The 19481-nt window shown below is 37.7% G+C and overlaps 1 protein-coding gene across 3 annotated transcripts in view; it reads left to right on the top strand.

Annotated features, from left to right (window-relative positions):
• Nucleotides 1-15528, top strand: part of AGGF1 (angiogenic factor with G-patch and FHA domains 1) — a 42695-nt gene extending 27167 nt beyond the window's left edge. The window contains exons 9-15 of one of the 3 annotated variants that reach the window (XR_011465545.1): nt 1284-1385; nt 2569-2734; nt 4244-4326; nt 4499-4593; nt 8283-8369; nt 9192-9319; nt 10932-11031. Coding sequence is in view for 2 of the 3 variants with exons in the window: in XM_005890083.3 (XP_005890145.1) it covers nt 1284-1385; nt 2569-2734; nt 4244-4326; nt 9192-9319; nt 10932-11031; nt 12263-12463 (780 nt within the window). In the remaining variant the exon portion in view is untranslated. Of the gene's footprint in view, nt 1-1283; nt 1386-2568; nt 2735-4243; nt 4327-4498; nt 6569-8282; nt 8370-9191; nt 9320-10931; nt 11032-12262 lie in introns of those variants that run through there. The other 2 variants (XM_005890083.3, XM_070377239.1) reach the window with 2 other exon arrangements.
• Nucleotides 15529-19481: the final 3953 nt, after the last annotated feature.

The raw sequence follows: 19481 nt of genomic DNA on the forward strand, positions 1-19481 counted from the left end.
TTATGAAAAATTTGAAAAACTTTATTGAGATACAGTCTATATGCGTATACAATTTACCCTTTGAAAGTACATAATTCACAGGTTTTTAGTGTATTCACAGTTGTGTAACCATCACTACAGTCCATTTTAGAGCATTTTCACCACTATGAAAACAAGTGTCATACTCAATACTAGTCCTTCCCCATTCCTTCCTCGCCTCCCACCGCCCTGGGCAACCGCCAGTTTACTTTCTGTTTCTGTGGATTTGCCTGCTCTTCACATTTCATGTAAATGGAATCATATTAATAATACAGTATGTAGCCTTTTGTAACTAGCTTGTCTTCAAGATTCATCCATGTTGTAGCAAGTATCAGTACTTCATTTGTTTTTATTGCCAAATAATACTCCAGTGTTCAGACACACTATAGTATTTTGTTAATCTGTTCATCAACTGTTAGACATTTGAATTGTTTCCATTTTTTTGGTTATTAAGTGTAATGCTGCTAAGTTTGTTAGGAACTGTAGTTTTCATTTCTCTTGATACCTACCTTGGAGTAGAATTGTTGAGTCATATGGTAACTCTCTGTTTAACATTTTGAGGAACTGTCAAACTTCCCCACAAAGCAGCTGCATCATTTTATGTAACCACCATTTATGTATTATTTATAGAATTTTAAATTAAATATTTTTGCAGCTCTATATCCAGTTAAATGTACATGTATTGAGTACGTGCCCAATATATGTGAAGCACTGTATTATATACTAAGTGGTAAGCAAATTGTCAACTAAATGTAAGCAATAATTGTAAGCAGTACAGTGGCATTCAAATATACAGTAACTTTGTATAGTTTAAGTGTTATATAAACAAAATGCTGTGGAGCAGGAGGGAGTGATTAGTCCTGAGTGTTGAAAATTTGGAAACTCTGAGAAGTTGACCTTGAATATTTCAAATCACCTTTGTGTTAAAAATTTTTAATGATGTGAGCAACTATATTAGGTGAAAAATTATTTCAAACTATATATAGTATAATCTCAAGAATATTATAAAAGTAGAAAAGATAGGACACATACTAAGTTATTAATGGTAATTATAGGTGGAGTTACAGGTGGGTGACTTTTTCTCCTGCAGCCTTCTTATTTCTACCAGAAGCATTCATTGTAATTCTTTTGTATTCAGAAAAAAAATGTATTAAGAATAATACAAGTTAAATCATCAGAGTCTACTGCATTTTATCATGGAGAAATTATTATCTGTGGTTTAAAAAAGTATAATAATTTATAATTACCTGGTTTCTTTTTTCAAGTTTCATGCAGAAATTTATTTTGACCATGACTTACAAAGTTATGTCCTTGTGGATCAAGGCAGTCAGAATGGTACAGTTGTTAATGGAAAACAGATTCTTCAGGTGAGTGTGTATTTATTAATTAAATACTTGCATATTCTTTTAAAAAACTGAACTGAAATATTTTATCCCTCAGGGCATAGTTATCATAGTGATTATACATATCATTTAGTTCAGATTGATATTCAAGCCCAGATGTATTAATGTAGAAGAGAATTCTTAGAGCTGAAAAATATATACAAGTAGATACTTCTACTTCCCTGGTGGCTCAGACGGTAAAGCGTCTGCTTACAATGTGGGAGACCCGGGTTTGATCCCTGGGTCGGGAAGATTCTCTGGAGAAGGAAATGGCAACCCACTTCAGTACTCTTGCCTGGAAAATCCCATGGACGGAGGAGCCCCGGTAGGCTACCGTCTATGGGGTCGCAAAGAGTCGGACACAACTGAGCGACTTCACTAAGTAGATACTTAACTGCTAAGTTTTGCCTTCTAATTATGTATCTACGCCTTATTTTTAGAGATAAATGCATTTTAAAGCTGTGCAAAGGAAGTTATTCTTATAGCAACTTTAGGGGTCATTCTTTTTAGTATGTTTTTTATTTTTTTTAAGCTGTTTTAACAGAAGTGTTAAATTGGAAAACTCCTTGAAAGCAGGGGCTATGTGTGTTCAGTTAACTCTTCTATCCCTAACATGTAGCAGAGTGCTTAGCACCTAATAAGGTAATATGTGGAGGGAGGGGAGGGAGGGAGGTATTAGTTAGGGATAAAAAAAAATATTTTATATTTGAAATAAAAATTATTAAATTATAAAAATTGAAATTATAAAAATTTCAATTGAAATTATAAAAATTGAAATAAAAATTATCAAGAGAAGAAGGAAAAAGGGAAATATGATGCAGTTTATCTCCTTAATACATCATCTTTTTGACTGTGATGATTATTCATTTTGGTAATAGATTGAAGTTTGGGTTGGATATTTCTTTGATAGCATTGGGTATGGAGATGGGGAGATAATGGATTTTGATAATATAAAAATTAGAAGTTGCTCAGTTCATCTGTCTTCTGCACTAGTAGAATATTACGTATCACCCTCATGTTTTGGAAATGGGTATGTATGCATATGTCTGTCTCATTGAGAACCATCTCAATATTTTTTGTTAAAATCTGACATTATTTACAATAACCATAAAATAAATAATCATATGTAACTCTTGGATTTCTGTTTTGTTATTTTTTTCCCCTTTAGCCCAAAACTAAATGTGACCCTTATGTACTTGAGCATGGGGATGAAGTGAAAATCGGAGAGACTGTGTTGTCATTTCATATTCACCCTGGCAGTGATACCTGTGATGGCTGTGAACCAGGGCAGGTTAGAGCTCACCTTCGTCTTGATAAGAAAGATGAACTTTTTGGTATGTGAAACATACTGTTTATGTGTGTGATAACTTTTTAATTCACAAAGTGTTCTAAAAAATGTATCAGTAGCTACCAGCTTCATATCTAATTGATATAACACTCTATTGAGATACATTTATATTTCAGTGAATACTATCAGATGAGGCTAAAAAAATAACATGTTTTGAAATGTGAGACTTAGGTAGTAGATTAGGATTGCAGTTGATTTTTCTATGTAATAGTTTAGTTGTAGTGTTACAGCATTAGGTTACCTTCTGACCAGGAATGATAATTGATAGCTCTGCTGTTGCTAATTCAGTCTGTCGGCTTTTTATCTTTTTAATTATTTATTATGTGGCCATGCCAGGTCTTAGGTGTGGCCCGCGGGCCCTTCCTTGCTGTATGCAGGATGTAGGTCCCTGACCAGGAGTGAACCTAGGCCCCGGTACTGGGAGCACAGAGTCAGCACTGAACCACCAGAGAAGCTCCAGGGCTGTAGGGCTTTGAAGCAGCACTGCGGTGCTGGCCAACCGGCCTTCCGAGGGGTAACTGTGACATAGGTAACTAAAGCTTTGTGGTGTTAGTCACTAAGTTGTGCCTGGCTTCTTTGCAACCCCATGGACTGTAGCCCACCACGCTCCTCTGGCCATGGGGTTCTCCAGGCAAGAATACTGAAGTGGGTTGCCATTTCTTTCTCCAAAGGATCTTGCCGACCCAGGGATCAAACCCGCCTCTCCTACGTTGGCAGGTGGATTCTTTGCCACTGAGCTACCTGGGAAGCCCAAGGTTTTTCTTTAACAGCTGTTTACTGTTATAAAAAGTAATCCACAGTTAAACTTTGATGTAAAATAATAATATAGAAAATAATAGGCTAAGGTATTAAGATATATTGGTTGATATGTCTGCTTTCCTAATTACAGTTTGTTGATGTATTATCTGTGTATATACCATTATTTTCTATAATAGTACTGTATAAGTTTGCTATCTTGTTAAAACTTTCTTATTTAAGGCTTTAAAAATTGAAAGAGATACTCTGAACTTGTAATTTTCCTTACATTATTTTTTCCTCTTAATGCTAACTAAATATGTTCATTATGTATTTTTTGTTTTCCTATATACTACATTATGAAAATGAGTAGGGCACACTACACAATAATGTGACTCTTGAATTCTGTGTTTTTTCTTTTGCACAAACTTATATTCTTTCAGAGAACTCACAATATTTCTGGGATACAACTGGGATACTGTTACAATAACCATATTGAAAAATTAAGATGTTCAGTATTTCTTTTAGTATCTAAACTGTAACATTCTTACACTCTTTGGGGTTTGATTTACTTTCCAGTTAGATTTAATTACCAAAATGCTGAAAGGACATCATCACAGCCCAAGATACTTTTATATTAATTTATTTGAACTTTTTGTTAATCTGGAGATGGAATACTAGTACTATTAGTTTTTCATATTAAATAAACAGTATTATATCAAACTTAGTGTTTTTTTTTAAACTCAATTTTTCCTTTTAGTTGGTCCAGCACTAAGTAAGGAGGAAAAAGAGTTGGAAAGGAGGAAAGAATTAAAGAAAATACGAGTAAAATATGGTTTGCAGGTAAGGAAATTAAATACTGTTACATGTGCTAAACTGGGTGTCTGGTTTTGTGTAAAACTGCCTTTAGATCAGCATGCTGTGCTGAGTTGCTCAGTCATGTCTGACTCTTTGTGACCCCGTGGGCTGTTTGCAACCCCATGGGCTGTAGCCCACCAGGCTTCTCTGTCCATAGGATTCTCCAGGCGAGAACACTGGAATGGATTTCCAGGCCCTCCTCCAGGGGATCTTCCCAATCCAAGGATCGAACCCAGGTCTCCTGCATTGCAGGTGGATTCTTTACCGTCTGAGCCACCAGGGAAGCCCAAGAATACTGGAATGGATAGCCTATCCCTTCTCCAGCCGATCTTCCCAACCCAGGAATTGATCATTGCTCCTGCATTGGAGGCAGATTTTTGACCAGCTGAGCTACCAGGGAAGCTCTTAGATAAGCATAGTCAATTTTTATGTATAAAAGAGAGAAGCTACTCGTAATTATTTTGAGATTCATGTAATTCCTGCTAGTTGTTTACTGTTTACTTCAACAACTATTGAGATTGGAGTAGAAAAGTGATGACAGTACTCTGCATTTCAGTAGCCATTTCTGATTTTTAAAAAACTTACATTAAAACGATACCATTGAAAAATATAGTCAGAGCGCTAATGCTGCCTGATTTCAAGACTTACTATAAACTCTTATAATAAAGACAGTAGCATTGGCAAAAAGAGAAACAAATACGTTGATGGACAGACTAATGAGGCCAGAAATAGACCTATGTAGACAGATAGATGCATAGATAAATATGTGTGTGTGTGTGTGTGTGTGTGTGATTTTCAGCAAAGGTATAAAGACAGTTTCATGGAGAAACGATAGTCTTTTTCCAACAAACAGTGCTGAGCTAATTGGAAAGTCAACACAGCACATACCACGACAAAAGCAGTAACAGCAGCCTTGATCCACACCTCATAACATACAAAAATGAACTCAGAATGGACTATACATATACATCTGAAACTTAAAACTATAAGACTTCTAGAACCAAACCTTAAAAAAAGAGTTAGGCAAAGAATTTTTAGATATTTAACACTAAAAGCACAATCCTTAAAAGCACAAATTGTACTCCTCCAAGATTTCTGTTCTTCCAAAGATGTTGTTAAGAGAATGAAAAGATAAGCCACAGACTGGCAAAAATATTTGTAAATCATGTATCCGATGAAGTTTACAAAGAGCTCTCAAAATTCAATAAAGGAAAAAATTTAAAAATGAGCAAATGATTTGAATAGACACTTCACCAAAGCAGATGGCAGTTATGAAAAGATGTTTAGTATCATTAGTTACTGCTGCTGCTGCTGCTGCTAAGTTGCTTCAGTCGTGTCCAACTCTGTTCGACCCCATAGACGGCAGCCTACCAGGCTCCCCTGTCCCTGGGATTCTCCAGGCAAGAACACTGGAGTGGGTTGCCATTTCCTTCTCCAATGCATGAAACTGAAAAGTGAAAGTGAAGTCGCTCAGTCGTGTCCAACTCTTTGCGACCCCATGGACTGTAGCCCACCAGGCTCCTCCATCCATGGGATTTTCTGGAAATGCAAATTAAAACCATTTAATACTATATTGTGTTGCTGGCATGTGGAAGAGCTGGATCTTTCATACAGTGCTGATGAGACTACACATGGTACAGTGGCTTTGGTAAAGAGTTTAACACTTTGTCTAAAAGTTCTGTGTACACCTATATGATTCACCATTCTGCTTCAGAGTATTCACCCAAGAGAAGTGAAAGCATATGTTCATACAAAGACTGGGGAACAAATGGTCACAACAGCTTTTTTTCCTAATAGCCAAAAACTGGAAAAAAACACTCATGTCCATCATTAATAGATAAACTATGTTAAATGTGTATGTTAAACACTCCTAACAATAAAAAAAAGAAACAAACATAGGCTATTAATACAGATTACAACGTAGATGGATCTCAAAATGATTATGCTGAGTGAAAGCCAGGCAGAAAGAGTACAGGTGACTATTGAGCAACACAGGGATTAGCTGTGCCGGGTCTCACCTCGGTTGAAAAATCTTCATGTCTGTACTCAGCCCTCCGTAGCTACAGTTTGTCTGTATCTCGTGTTCTGCATCTGCAGATTCAACCAATTACAGATAGGGTAGTACTGTCATATTTACCACTGGAAAAAAATCTGTATCAGTGGACCTGCAAAGTTCAAATTCATGTTGTTCAAGGATCAACTGTATATGGACTTCAGTTCTATAAAATTCTAGGAAAGCAAACTAATGTATCATGGCAGATCAGTAGGTGCCTGGATACAGGAGAGGAAGGATGCACAGGCAGAGGGTCTGGAGGGATGGATTATAAAAAAAGGACAAGGATACTTTTGTGGGAGATGAATATCTATTATCCTAATTGCAATGGTTTCATAAGTGTATCAGTTCAGTTCAGTCACTCAGTCGTGTCCAGCTCTGTGTGACCTCATGGACTGCAGCAGGCCAGGCCTCCCTGTCTATCACCAACTCCAGGAGCTTGCTCAAACTCATGTCCATTGAGTCGGTGATGCCATCCGACCATCTCTTCCTCTGTTGACCCCCTCCTTCTCCTGCCCTCAATCTTTCCCAGCATCAGGGTCTTTTCCAGTGAGGCAGTTCTTCACGTCAGGTGGCTAAAGTACTGGAGTTTCAGCTTCAGCATCAGTCCTTCTAATGAATATTTAGGACTGATTTTCTTTAGGATGGACTGGTTGGATTTCCTTGCAGTCCAAGGGACTCTCAAGAGTCTCCTCCAACACCACAGTTCAAAAGCATCGATTCTTTGGCGTTCAGCTTTCTTTATAGTCCAGCTCTCAGATCCATAGGTGACTCCTGGGAAAACCATAGCTTTGACTAGACGGGCCTTTGTTGGTAAAGTAATGTCTCTGCTTTTTAATATGCTGTCCAGGTTGGTCATAGCTTTTCTTCCAAGGAGCAAACGTCTTCTAATTTCGTGGCTACAGTCACCATCTGCAGTGATTTTGGAACCCCCAGAAATAAAGTCTGTCAGTGTTTCCATTGTTTCCCCATATATTTGCCATAAAGTGATGGGACCAGATGCCATGATCTTAAGTTTTCTTAATGTTGAGATTTAAGCCAACTTTTTCACTCTCTCACTTTCATCAAAAGGCTCTTTAGTTCTTCGCTTTCTGGCATAAGGGTGGTGTCATCTGTGTATCTGAGGTTACTGATATTTCTCCCAGCAGTTTTGATTCCAGTTTGTGCTTCATCAAGCCTGGCATTTCGCCTGATGTACTCTGCATGTAAGTTAAATAAGCAGGGTGACAATATACAGCCTTGACATACCCCTTTCCCGATTTGGAACCAGTCTGTTTTTCCATGTCCAGTTTTAAGTTCATAAGTGTATACAAATCTCAAAAGTATCTAATTGTACACTTCATGTATAATTTATTGTTTGTTAATTACGTATCAATAAGGCAGTTAAAATTACCATTTAATTCTATAATAGAGCAAGAAAGTAATTAATATTGCTAGTTTACATTGGAGAAACCAGATCTGGTCACCCAGCTACTAAATGACAGAGCTAGATACAGAATTGTAGGTCTTAAGTGTATTTGTCCAGTGCTTTTTATACTTTATGAAGATATCAGAGAAGATGCTGCCAAAATTTTTCTGCAAAATTGTATTTTTTTTGTTACTGTTGTACTAAAAGAGAAATCATAATAGAAAAAATGTCAAGAGGTTAATTTGGGAGGAAAGTAGAAGATCTATAAGGAGAGAATAAAATGTTTTCTCAAAATTTTAGCTCAATTTCTGCATCATTTTCTGAGGGCGAATATCCATTAGGATTGGTGGTTCTTCATTTCTCTGTTTTGAAAGTAAAATTAAGTAAAAACTTCTGTGCTGCTTTCCTTACATTGCTCTAGCAGTCTGTAGTGTGTTTTTTGATGAGTGTTTTTTATACTTTTTATATGTGCGTGCTTAGTCATGTCCAACTCCTGGCAACCCTATGGACTCTTGCGACCCTATGGACTGTAGCCCACCAGGCTCCTCTGTTCATGGGATTTTCCAGGCAAGAATACTGGAGGGGGTTGCTATTTCCTACTCCAACTTTTTATATAAAGGTAGCAAATAGTAAAAAAAGGGAAGAGAATTCCTCTTTGAAACCCCACGCTGAATTGCCTCTTTTGTGCCCCTGGCTTGTCTTGGGCATACTTTGATTGTTGAACCAGTATGCTGAAGATTGTATGTCTGCACTTGAGAATTATAAATTTCTTTGCATTCTGCCACGTTACATAGAGCTTAACTTATTCTTTACTCAGTAATTTTTGTTGAGTGACTGATTAATCATATAGTGAAGCTGTATTGAAGTAAAAAGCTATTATTGTTGCCATTGTAAAAGAGTATTTGTTTTTTATCTATTTTTTAAAAGACTTTCTACATTTTTCCCTTTTAAGGAACAGTATCAAAACTTTTTAGATCTTTTGGAACTCTCAGTTCCTTAGAGAAAAGGAGAAATAGATTTTTTTCCCAACCCCAGGGGTTCTCTATGTTTCTTTTCATACTGGTAGTCATATGAGAATATGAATACATATCATTAATTCAAAATATACTGTATTTTTTACTATATTTTCATATAATTACATATTATAATTTATATATGGTTTATATTCTATGTACAATTTATACTGTAGCACAACTTGAAATGATAAACATTTTAAAGGGGATAGACTAAAAGTATTAGTAGCATAATTGTCTTAATTTGTATCATGTCTTAATTTATATCATGACTTATTTAATAGAGACCGCATTGAACCATATTCACTAAGCAAGGCAAATATACAGACATTTTTTTAATTTTGTTTTCCTCAATGAATATTTCATGTTTATAAAGAACACAGACTACGAAGATGAAAAGACATTGAAGAATCCAAAATATAAAGACAGAGCTGGAAAACGTAGGGAGCAGATTGGAAGTGAAGGAACTTTCCAAAGAGATGATGCTCCTGCATCTGTTCATTCGTAAGTATTAAATTTTAGTTGCTTGAAAAAGTCTTTGTACCATAATCACACTCATAGGACAAATCTGATTTATAGGACTATGGAAGTTCTGTTTACATTTTCCTTTAATATTGGTATTCTGCTATTCCCTGGAAAATTACTGATCGTATACATGAATATGGATACATACATATTTATCACATATAAACTTAAACACACACACACACATACATGTATATGCATAACTCACATTCTAGCCACCCAACTGAGTGACCATACGTTTATATACTGTATTTAGAAGGCTGGGCTAGTAAGAAATTGGTAATAGACTGATACTTTTAACAGTTATTTACTCAACTGCTTGTGTTCTTGACCCTGAAATACTCTTTTTCTTACTTATTTTTGATTCAGTTCTTTCCTCTTGGTTAAGTAGCATTGATAAACATGAAAACTGTAATTTTGAAACCTACAATATGATTATAGTTCTACATTTAAGCATATATTAGCTACATTTTTTTCTCAAAATATAAATTCTAGGTTTAGTTATTTAAATTTTTCATGTAGAACTAGCAATTATTAAAATTTGACTTGATATCATATTTTATTGGCTCTAAGATATATTACTTGGATAGAATTTTACGGTTACATATAATAGCAATTTTTTCATAATGGTACATAAACTAACAGTGCATCTTTGAATTTATGGAGTCAGATTTTATGAAATACAATATTTTAGACTACATATACCAAGCAACTTGACAAATATTTTCAAGGTTTAATATTTTTGAAATAATTGCTGGACAATACAAAGATTACATTACAGTTAATAAATAATGAAATAACATTGGTCTGGCATTGCTTCGTCTATTTTTATTGAAGAGCTAATTTAACATTTTGTAGAACTGAAAAGACAATGTGATAGAACATAAAATTAAAATATCCTTATATTAGACCATAAAATCATAAAACAAAATGCAACTAGGTAATGAAAGGTTTACTTTCATTTTAACTTTTTAAATTGATGTTAAATTCACAAATGTTAAGTATCAATATCAATGACGTAAGATTAACACATTGCAGAACCCAGTCTTGGTCAAGAAATAGAAAACCCTGAGTAACCCCAGAAGCCTGGCCTCTTAGTGTCCCCTCTGAGTCACCATCCCTCTCTCCTCCCCAGAAGTGACTCTTCTGCTGACTTGCAGCAGTGCCACATTAATTTTGCTTAATTTTTAATTTTAAGTATATGGAGTAATGTAGTATTGATTTTGGGTCTGTCTTCTTTTCATCCAGCATTACTTTGTGAGGTGCATTTTCTTTTCATTGCTCTGTATTCTCCTGTATAGATACGACACAGTTTATCCACTTTACCACCGATGGACATCTGAATTATTTCTAATTTGTGGTGGTTGTTAGATTTGGCTGCAGAAATTCTTGTCCATGTCTTTTTGGTGCACCGTATACATGCTTTTCTGTTTAGTATATGTAGGATTAGAGTTTGTCTGTCTTCAACTTTATTAGGGAAAGCCAAGTGGTTTTCTAAAGTAGTTGTACCAATTATTTTTAATTCTTTAGTTTATTATAAATGTGATTTAAATGGTCTCAAAATCAACTATCATCTTAATTTTCTCTAAAGTGAAATTACTGATAGCAATAAAGGTCGGAAGATGTTGGAGAAGATGGGATGGAAGAAAGGAGAGGGCCTAGGGAAGGACGGTGGAGGCATGAAAACTCCGGTAAGACTTGTGGTTTCTTTCATTCGTTACTCTTGTAACAGATATATTTACTGTATACTTACTATATGCTAGGCGTTGCTCTAAGTGCTAGGAGTATGGTAGCAAGCAAAGAGACATGGTAACTACCTTTGGGGCAATCACAATTACCAAATTTTTGTGTTTATGATCTGTTTTGTTTTTCGGAAGCCTCTTAGAGACTTCCTAAACCTTTAAATAATCAGTGTTTTTTTCCTGAGCCAGACGTTCTTCTGTGCCTTTTATTTTCAATGGCTTTGTTTACTGTGCCTTGTCCTAACATGCAGGAACAATCAAGTGTTACCTTACGAACAGTCAGATTCTGTACTAGCTGGAGAATCCGTTTTAGGTTCAAGATTCAGAGCATGTAACAGGCAATAGAGTGAATCCTGTCTAGAAAACAATACAGTGGTTCAGTTCTGCAGTCCCATGGTTCATTGGCGGTTCAGATTCTCTTTCACAGAAACCTTACAAGGTAGTAACACGACCAGAGAGCATTCTTGATAATGACTTGGCACCTAAAAAAATAATGGCAGATTTAATGTAAATCCTTTCATTGGCGGTACAGAGGAAAGAACATGGGTTTTGCAGTCAGGTTAGAGTGGGGGCTCTCTCACTTGCTGTATGACTTAGGGCACATTTGGACTTCAGTTTTCATCTGTTAAAATGGGGATAATGAGAACTTTTTCAGAAATATCTGAAAATAAAGCCCCTAGGTTGATGCCTGACATACATTAGACACTCAGTAATTTGTGGCTTTTAATGGTTCTCAAAATAATGAGAAGTCCTCCCCTCCTTTTATGAAAACAAACTCTTCATGAGTCAGAGGTCTAACTTATCCTTCACTTACTTAGGTGAGGCTCAGACTGTAGGTTTACATACATCCATTGCTTTTACTTGTGGTTAGAGTAGATGACAGATTGATTCTGCAGCATCTCAGTGAAATACGGTGATTGCTGTTTAGGGACCACTCTGTTTTATTATAGAGTCCACTTTTCTTATTGATAAGCAAGACAGTGTAGAAAAATGAGTGTAAGTCCCACGTATCACCATGTATGTAATATCCCTGTATGTATTTGATGCATTTGACAGTTTTTTCTTATGCATCAATCTTCTCTAATTCAAAGAATTATGGTTACAAGTATCAGATTGGATAAAGCAGCTCTCAGTGTGTTTAGGTGCTGCAGTAAGTTCTCTTCTCAACTTTTGGTAACAGATCCAGCTTCAGCTTCGGCGAACACATGCAGGCTTGGGGACAGGCAAGCCATCTTCAATTGAAGATGTTCAGCTTCTCCAAAACAAGAGCAAAAAGAACTGGGAGAAAGCACGAGAGAGGTTTGCTGAAAATTTCCCGGAAGCTAAATCTCAGAAAGATGCACCAGGGACTGTGCCTTGGGTCAAAGGGGCTGTAGAGTGAGGCCAGGCGTAGGGCACGGTCACCTTTTTATCGAGCTCGGGAACTCTTGTGTAATTGCAGGGATTTCCCCTCAAAAAGAGTCAGCGACATGAGGGAACTGTGTCAGTTTACCCCTCATGATTCAGAAATTTGTAATAAAGTGTGGTTTGCAGAGCTTTTAAAAAACATTTTTCAAAACTAATAAATAGTGACTGAATCAAGGTATGCTGTGAGTGGACTACAGTTCACGGGGCATGGATGGGCTTATCAGACTTTGTTATTTTATTTTGTCATTTGCAAGACCCATAGAAACAATTAGCCATATAAGCAAAATTCGTGTAACCACTAACTTAAATGTACATTTGTCTTTGTCTCCTTATATTCATTATTGTAAGATGCATAACAGAAGAAACCCCAAAAGTTTATAAAAACAACCTGACTGTATGCATCCTTGTTTATACCCTTTAGGACCTAGATAGAAAATGTTGAAAAACATAGGTAGTGGTGTGTACATTATATTTGAAATAACTCCAGACATATTCTTGAAGAACTAATGAGCAGGCGACATGCAGAAAATCAGCCTTCCATTGTTTTCTTCTGTGAAGAATCTGCGGATTTGTATTATATATTAAGCATTTACATTTGGTTTGTTTCACAGCTAAAATATGAACAGTTGAGTACAGTATTGAAATATTCAGTGTGCTAGCGTTTGTAGTTTTGATAAATCCCATTGCTGGCAATGGAGTCATGCCAGAAAAATTTGATTTCTACTGCAAAGGGATTAGAGACTTCCCTGGTGGCTCAGACGGTAAAGCGTCTGCCTACAATGCAAGAGACCTGGGTTCGATCCCTGGGTCGGGAAGATCCTCTGGAGAAGGAAATGGCATCCCACTCCAGTACTCTTACCTGGAAAATCCCATGGATGGAAGAGCCTGATAGGCTACAGTCCATGAGGTCGCAAAGAGTCGGACACAAATGAGCAACTTCCCCTTGCTTCCTTACCTAGCCAAGGCTCCAAACTCCAGATGTTTATTGAAAATATCTTCAGATGCAATAAAAACATAACATCAAAAAATAATTCATTGAACCAATAATTTAAACATTCTGGTCTGCTTTGAACTCAAGACCAGGCAGAATTTCCCTCTGTAAATTGACAGCACAGTAATGAAACCAGCCAGAATTTTCCTCTGAAAATTGACAGCACAGTGATGAGAGGAGATTAGCTCAGATTTAGGGAGGCTGCAGTGCAGCTTTCTGAGTGCAGGTGTCACTGCACTGCCAGTTAACGCAGTTTTTTCCCTTTGTGGTGACTTTTCTGTCAGCTTTTTGCTGGGAAATCAATGCTGAAACTGATCTTTTATCACAGTGAATATAAACTATAGCTCTGTCATCTACTATAATGAAATGTCTTCAAGATACAGAAATAGGAAAGGAAAATTCTGGGGGAAAAAAGTATGCAATAGGGAAGATAATTCAGAAAGAAAAGCCACCTGTTGGAATTTCTAATCTTAATGGTAGACAGTACTTAAGAAGAAGGAGGGGTGTGGAAAGAAAATGTATTACTATAGATGAGACATATGACCAAATTTCTCAAGTCACTGCAGATGGGAAAATCAGAGATCCTATAACTCCAAATTTGGATTAAGTATTTTTCTGTATCCTTTCTGCCCACTTACATACCCTAACACACACACACACGCACACACACACACACACGCACACTCCTACCTACCTTCCTGGCCACTTGCATACCCTAACACAGACACACCACTTCCTGACTGCTTACATACCCTGACACACACACATACCACACACTTGGCCACTTTCATACCCTAACACACACACACACACACACACAAGACCTGGAGGCAATAGGAATGTCCTGGATTATTTTCTCTAAAGTAGAAAAATTACTCGTGTAAACATGGTTCTGATACTGGTGCCCTGTATACAGGTAACAATATAGGACCTTCAGAGTAAACTTGCTTCTGATAGATCTCACTCACTGGGTTAGTATACAGTTGTATATATAATATTTCCCACTTTTATTATTAGATTGTAGAAAATTTTTCATTGTTTTCCTTTGTTAAGAAAATGGAAACTTGAAAATGGTGATAAAAATTGATATATATGTGATATTTGCATTATTAAAACCCTTTGCAGATCTAAAGTCTCAGGGCTACACTGTATACTGGTTAAAGCACTGAATAATGTCTGGTTCTATTTCTACTTGTGAAATGGGAATAATATTTAACTCACATGTTTGTTTCGAATAAAAAATGAGAAAATGTATATAAAAGCACTTTGTAAAGTATGAAAGTAGTACAAATGTGAGCTTCTGTTTGTTTAGAAGCATAAATGTGGATTATGTACAATTTGAATTATACATAAAATTGTTTTGTGTCTAATATTTAAAATTATAGTTTATTTACACAGTATAAATTTAGTAATTTAATAGCCTTTAAGTGTTTGTTTAAAGTGAAGCTGCGAGTTGCTGAATTTTGAGAATTCTAACATATTTTGCCAGAACATGAGAAGTTGGCAAAATTGAGAACAGAAGATACCGTCACCATTATAGTAAAATAACAGAAATTGTCTTCTAAATTAAATAGCTAAGAAGCACTTTTTCTCACAAAGGGAGGGGTTTTATTTTTCTTCTGTTTTTAAAGGTTTTTACTTCTGTTTAATTTATTCTAGTTATGAACTTACGAAGTTATGGTTCATCCAGTTAAAATACCTCCTAGCTTTTCATGTAAAAGATTATTTCTTAATATGGCACATTTTCAAAGAGCAGCCAAAAGAAGACATAAATTTACACCGAGAAGAGGTGTCAGAGATTGTGTACAGAGGCCGTCCTGTTGAGTTGCAGGGCAGAGGGCTGGGCTGGGCAGGGAGCCAGAAAGGCGTTTCTGGGCCCAGCACCTGAAGGTTCTCAGGGACTGTTGAAAGTGTCTTCCCCATTGTGTTCTGAGTGTGCTTCTTATTTTTTAGGGCATCACTTATGTCTCTGCTATGAATCTTTAAAACATTTCATTTTACTTTTTTCAGGCTTTAAAGTGGAAATATATTTGCATTCTTTAAAATGAGTCAGTGTTTACCTGTGTGTCTATGTGAATCAGGGCCCAGGCTTTTTCTCTTTGTCTTTCTGCTTTACTGTTCTTAGTTCTGGCTTATGTCCTTGTAATTGCAAAATGACTTTTGAAACTCCAGTCATCACGTTCAAGTCCAAAACAGGGGAAAGAGCAGTATTCCTGTTGTTTCTCCTTTATCAGGAAAGCAAAAGCTTACTCAGAAACTCTCATAACAGACTTCTCCTTGGGGTCATTAGCCAGAACCTGGTAACATGACTGCCCATGGCCCCAAGGGAAGTTGAAAAGGTGGGCAACAGGATGGTCTCTGTTGCCTTAAGCCAATTGTGAGCCATCATAAGGTGGAACATGTTGCTGTTCGAACAAAATCAGGCCTCAGTGAGCAAGGCAGAAGGAGGTCAGTGACTACTGAATGGGCAGTAACTGAGGTAACCCAACTGCCAATCAGTGGCGACTGGGGGGTTGGTTAAATGGCAATGCAGGCCCACCATGTAATACTGTAGCCATTCAGGCGAGTAAGATAGAACTGTCTATATCATGATGGAGAAGAATATTCTTACTACATTGCTGATTTTAGAAAAGTATGTAAAGCATAATCCCACTTAAAAATGTATATAAGGGTCATATCAAATTATTAATTACCCCTAGAGTGAGCAGATTTTCGCTTTTTTATTATTTCTATATTTGAACTTTAACGCAGATAAAACCCGGAGAAGGCAATGGCACCCCACTCCAGTGCTCTTGCCTGGGAAACCCCATGGACGGAGGAGCCTGGTGGGCTGCAGTCCATGGGGTCTCTGAGGGTCAGACACGACTGAGCGACTTCACTTTCATGCATTGGAGAAGGAAATGGCAACCCATTCCAGTGATCTTGCCTAGAGAATCCCAGGGACGGCGGAGCCTGGTGGGCTGCCGTCTGTGGGGTTGCACAGAGTCGGACACGACTGAAGCAACTTAGCAGCAGCAGCAGCAGCAGGTAAAACCTGTGTTGTTAACTGTGCGTACTCAGAGACATTATAGTAAGTAGGAATATAACACCAGGAAGTGGAGAGGCCTTCAGGGCACAAGCCCAGGTGTTTTCCTTATGCTCATACACCCAATTTCATTTACCATCTGTACTCCCATGGCTTCCAGGTTGTCTTAGCCAAGATACGTATCCAAGCAGCTTATTCAAGACGGAACCCAGAGTCTTCTCCAAACCTGATCTTTTCCAGTTTACTCTCGGCAAGCAGCATCATCTACCCAGTTACGCAAGTCAGAACCTAGCAGTCCATCTCCATTTCACTACCACACCCTTTTTCCTCTCCCCCTTGACTTCCAGTATATTGAGTCAGTTCACTGTCACTATTCACCCAGATTATTCTACTAGCTTCCTAACTTGCCTCCGTGCAGTCACTCCTTCCCTCTAGTCCGTCTTCCACTCTGCAGAACATAGTGTCTTCACAACTCTTTATTCATCATCTTCTGCTTAAATCCTTGCATGGCTTTCCATTACTCTGAGGACAGAAACAAAACCCTAGCCCCTAGGTCCCCGGCTGGCCTAGCCACTGTCAGCCTCTCTGGTCCTGTCTTGGGCTGCCCTCCTGCTCATTCTCTGGGCTTTTTTTCAGTTCCTCAAACATGCCATGTCCTCTCTCATCCCAGGGCTGCTTATATGTTGTTCTATCTGGAATGCTAACTGCCTGTTTACCTAGTTAACTTTGACATGTTCTTTAGCTCTCCGCTAATGGATTCTTCTACAGAGATGGCTCCCTTGTCTCCTGAGATTAATTGTCTTTGGTTCATGTTCTTGAAAATCCAGATGTGTTTCATTTAGACTACTTAACTTGGGTTCACAGCTAAGTATTAGTGTGATTCGTATAATATTTGTCTGTCCATGTGAGCAAGATTTTGGTTTTCCTCAGAACTCATTCCTAGTGCCTTGCACCATACACTTACACACGGAAGAGGTGCCTGGCGTCATACACCATGGCTGCATAGAAGGGGAAGAGTCGGTTGGGTTTGAGGAACCACGAGTGGTTTGGTATCAATGGAGGTTTATGTGACTGAGGAAATGGAAGAAATCGAGGCTACAAGAGAAGGTAAAGCAAAAGCTTTCAAGCCATTTTGACCATGATCTGCATTAAGAAATACAGTTTATGTCACAGCTCAGTACGTGAGGGTCCGTATGTGCATATATAACAGGTTTTATAGATACCAGTACTAGGGCTTTCCTGATAGCGCGGTTGGTAAAGAATCTGCCTGCAATGCAGGAGACTCCTGTTCGATTCCTGGGTGGGGAAGATTCGCTGGAGAAGGGATAGGCTACCCACTTCAGTATTCTTGGGCTTCCCTTGTGGCTCAGCTGATTAAAGAATCTGCCTGCAATGCAGGAGACCTGGGTTCGATCCCTGGGTTGGGAAAATCCCCTGGAGAAGGGAAAGGCTACCCACTCCAGTATTCTGGCCTAGAGAATTCCATGGACTGTATGGTCCATGGGGTCGCAAAGAGCTGGACATGGCTGAGTCACTTTCACTTAGCCATTAGTTCATGTAATGCACTTCTTTTTTGTTTTCCAAATTACTGATTCCAACCACTGCATTGATTTTATAGTCCATTAATGGGGTGAGCCCTATAGTTAGAACAACACTGATCTGAACTTGGTTTTCAAACTGTTTGACAGAACCAGTGGCATTTGTCTTAGGAGCTACAAGTGTGTGAGTGTGAGAATGAGAGAGAGATACAGAGGTGGGAACAGGATGGGACACTAAACTGGTGAGTCCAGTTCTCATGCCATTGACAGAATAGGAGTGGGTAACCATTTCCTACTCTAGAGGATTTCCTGACCCAGGGATGGAACTCGCTCTCTTGTGTCTCCTGCATTGACAGGCGGTTCTTTACCACCGCACCACTTGGGGTATAAACAGTACTTTCAGATTTGTCCCTAAATCAGACATTCTTAGGGGATCTTACAGACTCTGCCTTCAGAATATTTCAGTCATGTTTTTAAGGGTTTTGGATATGTAGACAACAGTAGAACCTTAGAGGCTGCAAGCCCCTCACTTGATTATGAATCTTCTCTGACTACTTGAAAATATTAGTACTTCTGCCTCAATCAGACATTTGGGTTTTGTGGTCCTAAGTCTGAATAATAGAGCACTGAAGTACCAAAGAAACAAAACAAAAACCATTTTTCAAGTTGTTAGAAATTGGAGTTGATGGAAAACCTTTAAATCAAAAGTCCCTGGAGGATGAGGAGCTTGGGGAAGCTAATGTGATGGACGCAAACAGAGTCTTGAGTGCGCTGAGTCAGGATGACTTTCAGAAATTCTCCGGACAGAAAGCCAGCTTTCCTTATCTGTGTTAGAATGCCATGGTGTTTCATTGCCCAGAAAGCAAGACAGGGAAAAGTTGGTGGACTATTATTAAATATATTTAAACATGTGACAGTGTGTTACTTAGCTTCCAATTACTAGTAGACTTCAGAGGCCAGGAAGGTTGCCAACTCATTCATCTGATCATTACTTACCTTGACCAAAGGCCCAAGAGAATATATACTGAAATAATAAAGCTCTCATTAGCATTTAATGCTTTTCCTTAAAGCCTTCATTTTAATACTATGAAATCAGATTTCAGAGAATGTCATAATTAAGATTTTCATAAAGAGAAACATTTAATACTGTTTAAATATGTAATGACTCCCAGTGCTATCTGAATTCATTCACATCATAAACCCACTAAAACGGGCTTTAATCGCCACTACGATTATGCTCCCTTTACTTAACCTTAATGTACAACACCTTCAAGGCCAATTTATGAACCACACACAGAGAATTATCGCTGCTTTATTATAATCACACCCTATTAACCAGAAATGTTAATCTGGTTATATTCATCAGACTGGGCTCTGAGTAACTGGCAGCTCTTTTCAAAAATCAACTTTTCCTGGAAAGATGAATATTTGGTAACTT

The sequence above is a fragment of the Bos mutus genome, chromosome 10 (genome assembly GCF_027580195.1).
Source record: "Bos mutus isolate GX-2022 chromosome 10, NWIPB_WYAK_1.1, whole genome shotgun sequence".
Lineage (NCBI taxonomy): Eukaryota > Metazoa > Chordata > Mammalia > Artiodactyla > Bovidae > Bos > Bos mutus.